Raw genomic sequence first — 13,966 nt, 5'->3', positions numbered from 1 at the left:
ACATGAGGGGGAGGATAAAAGAAGGAAGTAAAGAAGGTGAATATGGGTGATGTACTTTCTGTTCAAGAATTAATATAAAAATTTTAAACCTGTTGAAATCACCATAAGAAGAGAACTAAGGTGGAAAGGAGAAAAATGGAGGGGATGAACCAATTTGGGATACTATATATATAATATACATATAGCCATTTCCATATATATGTGTGTATAAATATATATATATATATATATATATGGAAATGTCATGATGAAACTGTCTGTATAGATATCTTAAACAAACAAAAAAAATTTTTTTTTCAAAAAATGAAGGACAGAAAGGTAAAACAGATCCCATCTGGAGGTTGGTCCCAGTGGGAGGGGGGAGGACATAGGAAAGAGTGAATGTGGTAGAAATATTGTGTACTCATGTATGAAAATGGAAAGTGAGACCTGTTGAAACTATTCTAAGAACGGGGGAAGGAGGGATAAAGGAGAATGATGGGAGGATGAATTTAACTAAGATATATTAAGCACTTTTATAAATGTTACAATGTATCTCCAGTAAAACAATAATATGATAAAAAATTTAATAAAAAAGAAATTCTGGGATAACACAAGAGTGATCAAAGCTAGTAATGTTAAAACCAAGAATACATTATGTATTAATTGCATAATGGTATTATTTGTATGTTTGTATATGGGGGAGTAAGGAGCAGGGTGGCAAAGAAGAATTAATAATCTCTTGAGAGTTATTGCCCAGTGAATTATTGTAACAACCTGGCCTGTATATCCACTTTTGTAAGAGATTGTCTTGCGGGGGAGGGGGGTGGAGAGAGAAAGAGAGAGAAAAAACCCACCCTAAGGTTTTAAACTTAAACTTGACACATTAGCGTATTGAAAACTAGAACACTGTCATGTAAGCAATTTCTGATTCTAGGAGTACAGATGGGAATTCACATTCAAGGAAGACCATCATTTGGTTTTAGGAAAATTTCTTGGGTGGAACTTTAACTATAATGGAAAGCAAGTACCTACTATGGTTAAATTATGGTTTCATAATTTAAACTGAACAGAACTTTGAAGAACATGTTTTAAGCCAGGGCTATGATGTAATTTTTGCTACCTTGCAGGGAGAAATGTTTCTTTCCTTGTGAAAAGTTAGGCTGAGCCCTGAAGCTTGCTCCTGGGGTGATATTATGTGAGGGGAGATGAGAGAGAGGTAGTCTCAAGAAGAATGAAGAATGTGATTGTTTCCTTGTAAAGAAAACCAAGGACTAAAATTGGTGCAGCTCAGGAACTGGACTCTGGATGTTCTAAACATGCAAAGACCGAAAAATCCAGAATACACTGTTTTGGATGTTAACCTAATATAATTGTCTCCTTGGAAGTCAATGAGCAAAGCCACATTGCTTGGGGGAAGAAGAGAGTTTCCTTTACAGGAAGCAGATATTCTCCCTGTCAATCACCTTGAAAGGACAGATATTAAACAGGTAGACATTAGACTACTAGAAGGAAGAAAACTGTCCTTGCTCAGGTGAGAACTCATGGAGGTTGGATCTGGATTCTGAGACGAAGATGTGTTCTAGACACCATCAAGTCTGAAGAGGACAAGAGCCAAGCCCTGCCACAAGGAGGCAAGCTGAAGCAGACAGGAAGGCTGACTTTGAGACCCAGAAGGCTGGTCTGAGCTCATGGGCTTTGAGAAGACCCACACTTAGCAGCCACTTCGCGTTACCCATTTCATTGTGCTTCTTATTCTTGTCTCAGAGCTGAAAGGTTTTATAAAGTTGATGTTTGGTTTCTTCATAATGTGGAAAAATAAGAGAAAGTCCTGTTCTATGCTTGGAATGGAAAATAAAAGAAGGGTGTGCAGCTTGAGGAAGTTGCTGGCCTCGGGTGATTTGGTGCCAGCAAGGAGGCCTGGGCAGAGGAGCATCAGTGACCAGACTGCTCTTGCAAGCAATTCAGATTTGTGGGACCCAAGAGCATCAACCCGGGATTCTCAGAAATAGAGAGGTGAGCTTGGAAGACTTCCTAAGCAGAGCTCAAAGCCATTATAATGTGGGCCTTAAAGTAAACATCCCTTTATAGGTGTTGCCTACGCTATGGAGTGGTGGTTCTGATGGCTACCTCACCAAGACCCCTCCAGTGCCAGGGCATTCAGTTTGGGGTATCTCCACTCTTGCCAGTTATCAGCAGGGTGCTAACATCTCAAAGGATCAAGCATGTCCATTACCCTCGAGGGCTGTTGTAGATATACAAAGAGGCTGCTGAAGGCACTTGCTATGAGGTAGATCTTTCTCCAACTTTCTCACAGCTTGCTCTTCAGTACCCGGATGTTCCCTTCGGGTCCATTTGCTCAGGCAGGCCAGTATCAGCCATCCTACCCCCGATTTTCTAAAATACCTTTTTCCATTATTCACACTCTAACATTTACCTCAACAACCAGCAGATCATCATTTGAAATAGACTGAAGCATCTTATCTGGTGTTGTCTTTTCAAGGAAAGTACTTAATTCCACCAAGATCCTGCCTCTGTAGGCAACTCCTTCTCCCTGAAAGGCAAGAACACAGGGTTATTCCTCTAGGTCTCTAGGTGTAGACAATAGCAAAAAGAAACTCTGTCTCTCTAGTCAGCCTAATACTGTTTCCAAAAGAAATTTCTCCTTCCTATGGTCCTAACCTCCAAAATGAGCTAGTTAGCAATACTTTCAGCTGGATTTCAGGTCTGAAATCCTGAAAGAAGAACCATCTACTTGAGGAAGGAACTCAAAGAGCACCAAAGGATGCTAGGGCAGAAAGGGACCTTAGCCATGATTGAGGACAGAGGCTAAGCAGGGATTCTGAGTGGCAGGAGGTGGACTGACTGGGACTCTAAGTCTCTCTCTCATCTTACTTCAGCAGAACAGCACTGCATTTTTCTGTTTTAACTTGGCTCATTTTGTCCTCTTCTCAGAATAAGGAGGCTGCCATCTGGCAACCAGGGAAATTCTCAGAGCAGTCAGGAAATAAAGGGGAAAGATGTTCTTAGTCAGCAGAACATGAGAATGAAGAGTGGATACTCCTCCCACCACACCCAGCAGTGTGGGCCACAGAATATTCTAGGGAGGAAGGGAAGCCCCCAATTCCACAGCTGTCTTCTGCCCTTCCTTGCCCAGGGCTTTGTCTCTCTAGCTTAGTCCCTTTCTTGAGCCTTGGGAGACAACTAAAAGACATTTGGCTTCTATTGCAGTAGAAAGAGCCTTTCCCTTCTCTGGACCCCATGTTCTCATATGAAATGAAGGGCTTGGATCAGTCTAGGTACAGCAGTGTTTTCACAGGCACGTCATTGCCAATTGTTTGGCAAATCCCTGGAACATGGCATTGAACAGAAGTCTAAGGCAGCATCGTGTCTTATTAGCAAAGAGAGCCAGTATTGATCACTGATGTTCTCCGTAAGTCTGAAAGCTGGGCAAGGAGGATGCCATCACTAAATCAGATGACCTCCAGGATCCTTTCCTATTCTGGTATTCTAAGACTTGCGGAATGCAACACTTGGTCAACTGTACGGTGGGTCAGTGTGTGTGTGTGTGTGTGTGTGTGTGTGTGTGTGTGTGTGTATTCCCCCTGAATATGATATTTACCATTATAAAAAGGAATCACATTAACCAGTGTGCATCAGTAACAACCTTAACTGACAAACTAACCTTTCCTGCATTTAGCTCATCATAGGGGTCTGGGAACCCTGTGTACTCTCTGGGGCTTCCATACAGGTTCAGATAACAAGGTCCAAATGTTGGGACAAAGCCCACCTCTGTTTCTCCTGTATTTGCTGAGAGATAAACATCATTATTAGATTTTAGACTTTTAGCATGCAATCTATGGAAATAAGTATTAGTCATTAGTTAGTTAGGTAAGACTTAAGTTTTTTGTCCATTTTGTAAGTTAGTTCTATTAGTGAGTTACAAGCACTTGTGGGATTTTCTGTTTCCACTTTATTATTGCTATAAAATATTAAATAAAACATTTTGGGATAATTCAAATAAACTTATTCTTACAAAAAATAATGTCATTGAGCATAATGAGACTTTTAAGGTGAATCTTCACATCTTTTGCAAGTTTGTAATGGGCATCGTATTAAATATGGTATTGACAGTTGTGGTAAAAGATTATATTGTTTTCAGAAATCACTTAAATGATGTATAAGATTAACTTTATTTGTCCCAAAAGGATATCGTTTAAGCTCAAGTTGATAGTATAAACCTGGCAGATGATGCTAAAAATACATTAAAGTTTTATATGTAACACGAACTGCCTGCCTATTGTTATAAAATTATACGATATCTGGAACTGATATAGATTGCCATTCGTTACTTTCTGTCTCTGATGATCATCTGATAAACTATATTTCACTACTTGGAATCAACAGGACTACTTTACAATAAAGAGCACTGACAGCAGTGTAGGGAAATAGCTGAATTACAGGAAAATTGTGCAAAAAGGGAACTTGTGAATGAGGGTGGGGAAACATGAAGCTACTGTTAAAGCTGGGCATGAGATTATACACCTGTAATCTCATCACTCAGGAGACTGAGGCAGGTGGATCTAGAGTTGAAGGCCAATCTGGACTACTTAGTATTTCAGACCAGTCTGTATTACGAAGCAAGACTCTGTCTCAATAAAACAAAACACAACAAACAAAGGGCTGTCTTCAACAGTCTGAATAGCCCCCATATGGAAAAGAGATAGATTTATCTTAAAAAAAAACAAAACAGAATTAGTACTACTGCTGAGAAATACATAGAGGTCAACTTTGATTCACTCAGTGTAAGGAAACACTTTATGAATTACAGACGTTAAACAAGGGGACAGATTGCATTAGGAGTAGTCAAAAGACACATTGAGGCAAAGGCTATCTTTCAGGATGTTGTCAAGATATTTCCTGGATGGAAGGTTGACCAGGTCACCTCTATGGCTTTTTCCAACTCAAAGCTTAAAATGAAGGATGAAAGATAAATGTGGAGTAGCAAATGAATAAAATGACCATTAATAAACAACTGACCTAGCCATATAGACATATTCTTCTCAATCATTTTCATTTTGTGAAGCTCCTTGCATGTCTATGTGGGGGTGTGCACTTTTAGAGGGAAGTGATTAGTAAGAAATTAACTAACCAGAAATCTCTGTGAAGACAGCAGGGAAAGAAACATTTAAATAAGGATGTAGAAAAGCAATACATGACCACTTACTGGTGAATTTGGTAACACCATGTGGTGCAACATTTTACATCTGTTTGAAAATATCTTATGAAACCCAAATAGGGAACAATAGTTTTCCCAACAGAGATTTCTATGAGCCATGCTATCATCTTCCAGACAAATGAACAGGATGAAATGAATCACTATTATATCTGAATATAAATTGGTTTGGATTCAGTCCCTCTATGTATGGAACATTGCAAAATTTACTAATTGATCACTAGTAAGTAGAATTTAGATTCTTTCCTATGCTAAAATATTTTGGTGTGGGGATGGGATGTTGGGTAGAATAAAGGATTAAAGCAGAGATTCTTCCTAGAAGTAGAATTATAGAATGTTCTGGTTAGAATGGATGTTAAAAGCTGTTATTTCTCAAGGCCTCAGAATCCTCATCTTTTGGGAAGCAACAACATCTGCCATAGGAGAATTGCGTTGTTCAAGATTGAGCAAACTGGCAAAAAATTGCAGGTGCTACACAAACCAAAGAACATGTTATGATGCCTCATATTTGAGAGGTGACCCTCAGGGTCAAAGTCAAAAACAGTCATATCTTGTCACCTAGAGATCCACACCGAAAGTGGGGAAAGGTGCTTCACACATTTTATAACAGCTGACCTAGTGCCTCATAACTCTATCTACTGAACATAAGCAAGAAAACAAAAGTTATGTCTCACAATTATTTGCGATGAAGCCAAACAGGATGGTGTGTGTGTAAGTGAAAACACAAAATGTGTAGGTTGGCCTGACTAGCAATTTTTTTTTAAGCTTACCCATGCAGGACAAACCACAGAATAATCATAAAACATTACTCTAGCAAAACTATTTTTGAGGCAGCACAATGTCAAAGGCAAAGTTCTGAAGGCAATCAATTAACATGATAGTAGATAGGAAGTGCTAACAGACAGCAAAATTACAAAGCATAAACCTGTATATGATGCAGCCCCAGCTCCCGAAGATGAGAAATCTATATAGCAAAAATATGATTGGTTAAAAACTAGAGAAACATATGCATTATAAAAACATATTCTGCAAAATTAATCAAATGCCGTGGAAGGTAAGTAGTTTAGCAACACCAGAAAAAACCCAAATTTATACCCAAATCACATGACCCTTCTGTAATTTGTACAAATCTTATTGGTTAAGTGTAAAGTGGCTGGAAGCTTTGTGACAACTGGCAGAACCACCACACATGAACAGCCCAAACTCACCAGCCCTAAGGAACCAGGCATCTGAGAAGAGATGGCTTCCCACAGCCAAAGGATGCAGGTGAAGTTACAACACTTCAAGCTTTTAATGAAACATTTACTTGTCTAATGGCTGACTTGGTTGGGACCAAGGCCAGAAAACCCAAGTTAATTTAGCCTAAGACTGTGTAAGCAAATGCATGTAGTTATTCACACATTATATGATTCAAGGCATGGTTTCTTTCAAAATAGCTCATTGCTGTTTTGGGACCCTATAACAGACTGCAGCACCTGCAATGACAGATCTTAGAGACAGTCTGAAACTGCTTGTAACAATTTCTGGGTTTAGTTTTTCTGGATGTTACCACTCTATCACTAAGTAAAATACTTTTATTTCTTGAATAATTATCTTTAATTATGATTTAATGACTTCCTATTACTAGTCAATGTATTAGATTTTGTTTACCCATTTCCTGTATAGTTATAGCATGCTTTTTAATTCCTCTGTTGGATCTCTTTAATCCACACGGGTTATATCTGGATTGCTCACTCCACGAGAGGCTACTAACACTCCTATCCTTCACCTCCATTCCCCTTCTTCCTTAAACGTCTACTCTCTATTTTCTGTGCTTTTAAATGTAATGGATGATGGACTTATACTTTGTTTATAGCTTGGGCTATGGGTTTAATAAAAAAATAGTGCTTACAATATAGCAGTCATATAAATAATGCTCTCTGTAGAGAAAAGGAAAGGGTTAGGGTTACATTTCCTTCGTTACAGCTCCAGTGTCATGATTGCTGTGCCACTCACCAGAGAACATTACATGGAATCTCTTTTTTACCTTCTACCATTTGCTTAAAATAAGGCCATATATGGCTTTATATCTGAACAATATCTTTTTTGCTCATTTGTTTTTCTTGGGATTTATAATTGCCTTTTTTTTTTCAGCTTCTTGAGAAAGGAACTCAATATCTTCTTCACCGTATCGCTAATATTTTCCAAGATCTTGTTTGTGCTACTGCTTGGATTTAACACTATCTTTAAAAAAAAAAAAAACCTATAAAGTTCTCTTTTATGATGAGGATAAAAGGAAACTTGGAGTTTCTCAAGATAAAATTTTGTCCCAAATTCTGCCTCTTTAAGTTTAATGGGTTTAATTTATTGACAAATATAAGAATTTTTGTTTTGGTAACAAAACAGAATCTATTGGTATTAATGTGTTGACATTAATTTTTCTCTTATCCTCTGAACTTCTTTCCCTCATTGTTTACTACATTTTTGGCATATGCATTGAATCGTAATGACAAGTACAGGTGAGTACTTCTGAAGTACAGAAAATAAAAGAAAAATGTGTTGGTTATCAAAGTTTGTCACAGTGATAACAAAACACATATTATCTTGGGGAGTGGAGATCACGTGGTTCATTGACATCTGAATTCATTGTTTCTACCAAGGAATCAGCTGAGAATGAATTCCTTTATATTGGAGCGGACTTATATTAATGCCACTCTAAAAATAAGTTGTTGGCACTCTGAATTGACGAAGATTTAAAATAGCGACTGGGAGCAAGAAAGCTAAAATCTCCAAGCTATTAGTTGCTTCTCTTATTATTTTGCTGGCCATTTCTAAAATGTCACTAGGCTCATCACATTTGCCTTTTAAAGAAACAAAGTGCATTGCCACTTGGATCTCCCAGTTCATTCCTTCTCTAGATGTTTTGTATCCTGTCTTGCTCCAGATCTGCTGAGTGACTTACCTTCCACTTCCCCACCGGAGGCAGCGATTTTAGAGAGGTATAAATATGTTGTTCCAACTATATCATTTTTGGTAAGACGGTCCCTGTGTAAAAGAAGAGGTTAAGGCCTCTGCCTTTGAAGATATGCCTTCATTTCAACAACAACAAAAAGACAGAGCTGGAAAATACATCAGACCTCAGAAATCATCTAGTCAAGTAAGCCTCAAGCTTCAGTGGCCTTGAATTCCAATGAAATCATCTGGAAACTCCCCACCCTCATCTCCCACCCAAACTCTTGATTTAATAAGCCTAGGTTAGGGTCCACGAGTATATATTTATAAAAAGTATATCCTGACAATTATAATAGGCTATATTCGTTTAATGGTCCATCATAGGGAAAAATTCCCCTCTAATTCAAGTATTTACTGAGAAATTACTAAGTGAGAAATACTGTTTCTTTGAATGTAGTTTCTTGCTTAAAGCCTAAATCTTACCTACATTGTGGGGACAAATTTACTCATGTTCACTACAAATAACAAAACACAGGACATCCCTCTATGGTATCATAGAGATCTGTATTCCTAATCCATAAAATGGTCTCAGGCTAGGCATATATTATGAACATTCTATCTGCTTCATTCCTCTTATTTTTTATTCCATCTAGTAGCATGCCCACTCTGAAGTCTAGGGTTGAGTATTTTGAAGAAAGATTACAGCATAGCATATGAGATTACAGGAAGTGACTAATTAAACACAATTTGCTTGAGAAATATTATTTATGGATATTGAACCAAGTGCATGGGGCTTGAATCTTTTCTGTCTTTTCAGTTGGGTCTCAACTGCATTTGAAAAATCCTTAGCTTTACCTCAGTTATACAAATACCCTACAGGGTATTCACCTTAAGATCTGGCAGCAAGGAGTCCCTAGTGAAATGGGGTCTCTTTACGCATCCCAATCTATACTATCACTGTGGAGAGGGCAGACTAGGTCAGAAAAAGTCCACATTTATAGTGACCACAGGTAACTCTGGGATGGATCAATTAGCAATCAGTCCACTGAAGAGCACAGAGGCCAGAGTGGTCACTCAGGTATGTAGGGTCTAAATGCATACTCTTGAGGGTTCCTGAGACCCTAGGATCACATTCAGTATGTGGCCTGAGGGTCCCCAAATGCCTTAAAACTTTCTTACACTAAAGAAGGTGTCATTTTGTCCTCAAGGCCCAACTGTGGTTCTCAAATTAATGTGACATAGCCATTGAACACTCTCCTTCTCCTAACATCTCCTCTTGCCATAGGACCAATAGGGTACCAACATGAAAGTCAAATACATTTGGCTAAAGGAGAAACTGTCTACAGAGTTTCTAAGAAGACACAGACAAATGGAGAAACCATAGAGACAGGCAGAGTGAGAGCCCAACTGGGTCACTATCCATTCAAGAGACTGTGGGCAAATCACCTGACCTCTCTGACAACCTCACTGTCCTCATCTGTAAAACGAAGCTAATTGAAGTCCCTACTCTAAAGCCTAAATGAGATAATATGGGCCAGGAACCTGGCACATGGAAGCTGATATAGTAAGCACCCATAATGATAAAGAATCATGGTGCTATTTGCCAGGCTTCCACTCTCAGAGAGCAAAGGGCTTCCAGTTGAATGCTCCATCCAACTAGAACATTCCAAGAATGGCTTTTTATGAACAGGCAGTGGTAAGAAGTTGGTCTATAAAAATTCCATCAGAACATTTCCATGTTTCTTTGCCTTCAGTTAGGTGACTTTCTCCATTTTTCTTTCTAACAATAACAAAGAATTCCTCTCAGAATGTTTTGGTGATTCCTCCCAAGAAAAGGTTTACTCTATTTCTGAAGTTCATTTTGGACAGCCTAAGAATATTCAAGTCCCTGGTTTTTATCTTTGAGCATTTTCACATAATTTCCCCCTTCTTGTTTACAAGCAATTGAACCAAGATACCCAAAGCTTTTCTGCAAAGATTTTTCTGTTATTATTACTCTTAACCTTTAAAGAAAACTCCCACTTCCAGGAGCAGTTTATTGGAAGGAAGTAATTTCTTCTTGTGGAAAGAAAGCAAATATATCAAAAAGTAAAAGGCCATCTAGAGTAAGGTCCACAATATCCAAACATTTAATTCTTTAATGTTGAGCTAGACACATGTCTGTTTTCAACTCACCAGTCATATACTGTTAATTTTATTTTTTCACACATTGAAGGAAACTGTTAAAACAAAACAGAAAGAGGTAATTATTTCTCCATTTATTCAGTAACTATTAAAGCAGGCATTCTTCCTTTTTCTGAAAGAAAAGAAAGCCAAACCTTGATCTGAAGATTGACGACTTGATTCCACTCAGGGTTTGCATTTTTCTCAATTATATTTGTGCAGACCTACAAACAAGCAAAGCAAAACTGAAGGTATTCAAGTTTCTAATCTCTAAAAGTTTCCAACATATGTGTACTGGATTATGACTTTAGCAGTTTACTCATTAGTTATATACTTAGTAACCTGGTTAGATTTCCTTTCATCCTTCCCCTCATCCCTCCCTCCCTCCTTCCCTTCCTTCCTTCCTTCTTTCCATCTTTCTTTTCTTTTTTGGTGCTGGGGATGGTACCCTGACCCTTTCATATATGCAAAGCATGTTCTCTCCCATTGCACTATACATCCATCTCCCAAACTATATTTTTCTTGATAATGGTTTAGTAAAACATGGCATGAGTTTAATACTGATCTTTGCTTCTTCTGTGCACCGTACAGTTGCTTTAATCTATGTCTATGTCTTCATTAGTTTTCAATTGCCAAATGTCTAACATTAGATAAATGTAACAATGAAAGAGTTAAGATTTATTATTAAACACTGACTGATAAGCATCTTTTCAATAACACATCCAAACAGATCTTTGGATCCTGTCCACCAGCCTCCTCCCTATCTCAAGCGCTCCTATACCAGCTTTTCATCTCTCTTTACTCAATTGCTTGACTCAGAACTAATAAGCACCACATTCCTCTCTATCATATGCCCATCCAGTCCATTAGTAAATCCTGACCCTTGGACTTTTATGTTTCTTCCTAGGATGCCTGCAGTTGGCTCCTATCTGAAGCCCTACTTCCTCTCTTGCCTTCTGACTTTCACATCACTTCTCTGTGTAACATCTCCAGTGAGCCCTCAACCACACTTAAAATGAAGTCCAGATTTTTGCCTGCCTGATAAAGCCCTGCCCTACCCGACATGTCTCTAACCTCATCGCTTAGTTCCCCCCTTGCTCACTTCCTTCCAGCCACACAGCCATCCTTTGTGGCAGACAGGCTTCCTCTTTGGCCCCTTCCACTGCTCTTCTCTCTGCCAGGAAGCCCAGATTTCTACACATCCAAGCCTTTGCTCAAATGGCCCTTCTTCTAAGGTTTCCCACCTGGTAACCTCACTAACCATGCCTCCCCCACACCAGCCACTTCTTGTTGCTGGCTTTATTTTCTGTATATTTCTAAGCATTGTCTGAAATAATTCACTTTCTGGTTTGCTTGTTTATTGTATGTGCTGTGGCTTCAATGTGTTCCCCCAAAGTTCATGAGTTGGAAGCTCAATCCCTAAATTTATGTTAATGGCATTTTGAGGTAAAGCTTTAGGGAGGGAATTAGGATTGGAGGAGTTCATGGTGGTGAGGCCTCCATGATGGCACTAGTGGCTTTATAAAAAGAGAAAGACACTTGCTCTGTGTCACCATGGGGTAGCCCCTTCCGTGGTATGATACAGCAAGAAGGCCTCTCAGCTCCAAGCATGTACAATGCCATGCTCTTGGACTTCCCAGCCCTCAGAATCCTGAGCCAAATCAAGTTCTACTATTTATAAATTACTTAGCCTTGGGTATTTTGTTTGGGCAACAGAAAACAGACTAAGACAGCCTATGTTTTCTAGGCTTCATGAGTATGATGGCTGTCCCAAGTATTCATCTCTATCTACATCTCCAGAACATGAGGCAGTACCTGGTAATTAGAAGGCTCTGATAATTACTTCTCAATTATTAACCCTCTCAAAAATCCTCTGAGATTATTACTCACATTTACAGCTAAGGAAAATTGACCTTCTCACAGGTTAAGGAATGTGCCTGCTTGTGTAATGGGGTAAAGCCTGAATTTAGGTCAGACTTCATCTCACCCCAGAGGTGAGGGCTTTCCCACCATGTCCACAGTGACCCTTTTAGGAAATAACATCCAGTCACATGTGTGGTTTGTTAAGTCCTGTCTTCATAAGTAAATGACTCAAACATGTCTGAGATGCTAGTTCTTCATGACTAGAACTGTCTGAGGTAGGTTGCTATTCTATGGAATAAAAGTCTCCCATCTTTGACCATCCCATGGTGGTTACAGGTCTCCCTACACCCAAGCATCTCCCAGCTTTCTCCTGGGATGGGGGCTGCCTTGCCCAAGACTCCAGTTTCAGCCATTTCCTGGGGCATGGCAGGTGAGAAAAATGAAAAGGGGAAGGGGCAGTATGTAGTTGGGTGGGGGAAGGGGGGCTGCACACTACACATTTACCAGGACGACTGTGGCTGCCTTGGGAGGACACCTAAGATTAAGATAATTCTTGAACCCGGGAAATAATCCCAATAACTCAATGGTAGCATTCACTATTCTAATCTTTCAAAAGATTGAGTTTTCTAATTCAAGTCCTGCATTCTTTCCACTCCAAAATAAAACTGTGAAGAAGTCTGGTGTGTTCAGATTCAGCTAATCTGTGTTCCTGCACAGCAGCCCGCTCATCAGGTGGCCATTTTAACAAAAGACCAGCAGGAATTTATTCCAAGGAAAGCACAGTGCTTTAAATATTTGTTCTAAGAGGCAACCACACTCAGATCATATCCAAACCTTTTTTCCAGCAAAGGAAACTTCTACGAAAGGGTCCACGAGGTTTTTCTTATCTGCAGTGCCACCAAAGAGTTCCTTTACTGTCTGTGAGAAGGCATCATCCACTGGAAAGTGATACGTCACAAGGCAGAAATTAAATCAGATCTCTTAAAAGAATGGAAATTGTTCAGCATAATTTAAATTTTTTTCTCATACGTGAAAACAAGTGCAATAAGGATTATTCACACAGGTGGCAAGCATAGCAACAGAAATCCTTTTGTCCTGAGAGAGAGAAAGAGAGAGAGAGAGAAAGGGAAAATGTTTTCTCCCCACAAAGTTTTAAAATCAATAGGAGCACCTTGAAACATAAACTGATGATTTATGATGTTGCAAACTAATCATTTGTGGAAGAAGAAAGTAGAATTTTACAAGTCCATTCAGTCAGGGTCACAGGCAATCCTCACACTCAGGTTTCAGTTTAGAACAGGTGCTTCAAGTCAAAACGATATAGGTCCAGTTGGACTTTTTACAAAAATTTAAGAAAAATTACCACAATCAAGAATAAAATAGTCATAACATCGGATCAACTACAGACATAGAGCTCTCTGTTTTAATAACCTCAAAAGTGGATAGAAATTGACCAAACAGGTCAGTGCTGGAAGCATAATGTGAAGTTTAATTTACTCTATTGAAGATATTTCTGAAGGAAAGATGATATGGAAGGTAGTCTACGGCCTTAAATAAGGGATGTTTGCAAAGAAAAGCAGCAAATTCTGGTAAGAAGCCTGGTCTACGCGTGGGTGCTGCCTCCTGGGGACCTGGAACAGGGTCTTGTGTCCCAGAGCCTACCCGAAGCAGACAGGCCTGGCAAGGCGGAAACGATGTTGGGCCAGTGACAGTGACAAAGGAGTGGAATGGTTCCTACAAGTGGAATGAATGTCTGTAAGCCATTTACTTGAAAGTGTCCAATCTCCTGCTAAA

At 39.2% G+C, this 13,966-nt stretch overlaps 1 protein-coding gene across 3 annotated transcripts in view; it reads right to left on the bottom strand.

Moving 5' to 3' along the window:
• Myof (myoferlin) overlaps window positions 1-13,966 on the bottom strand; it is a 138,898-nt gene that overhangs the window by 66,467 nt on the left and 58,465 nt on the right. For 2 of the 3 annotated variants that reach the window (XM_020159709.2, XM_074078753.1), the window contains 7 exons: window positions 13,007-13,110; window positions 10,465-10,533; window positions 10,322-10,365; window positions 8,157-8,239; window positions 6,141-6,179; window positions 3,665-3,789; window positions 2,417-2,533 (listed from right to left, as the gene is read on the bottom strand). In XM_020159709.2, the coding sequence (XP_020015298.1) occupies window positions 2,417-2,533; window positions 3,665-3,789; window positions 6,141-6,179; window positions 8,157-8,239; window positions 10,322-10,365; window positions 10,465-10,533; window positions 13,007-13,110 (581 nt within the window). The remainder of the gene's footprint in view (window positions 1-2,416; window positions 2,534-3,664; window positions 3,790-6,140; window positions 6,180-8,156; window positions 8,240-10,321; window positions 10,366-10,464; window positions 10,534-13,006; window positions 13,111-13,966) is intronic. The other variant, XM_020159710.2, reaches the window with a different exon arrangement.

Source organism: Castor canadensis, chromosome 7 (assembly GCF_047511655.1).
Source record: "Castor canadensis chromosome 7, mCasCan1.hap1v2, whole genome shotgun sequence".
Classification (NCBI taxonomy): Eukaryota; Metazoa; Chordata; class Mammalia; order Rodentia; family Castoridae; genus Castor; species Castor canadensis.
Note: the sequence above shows the minus strand (reverse complement) of the source record. Positions and strands in the feature narration are given on the sequence as shown.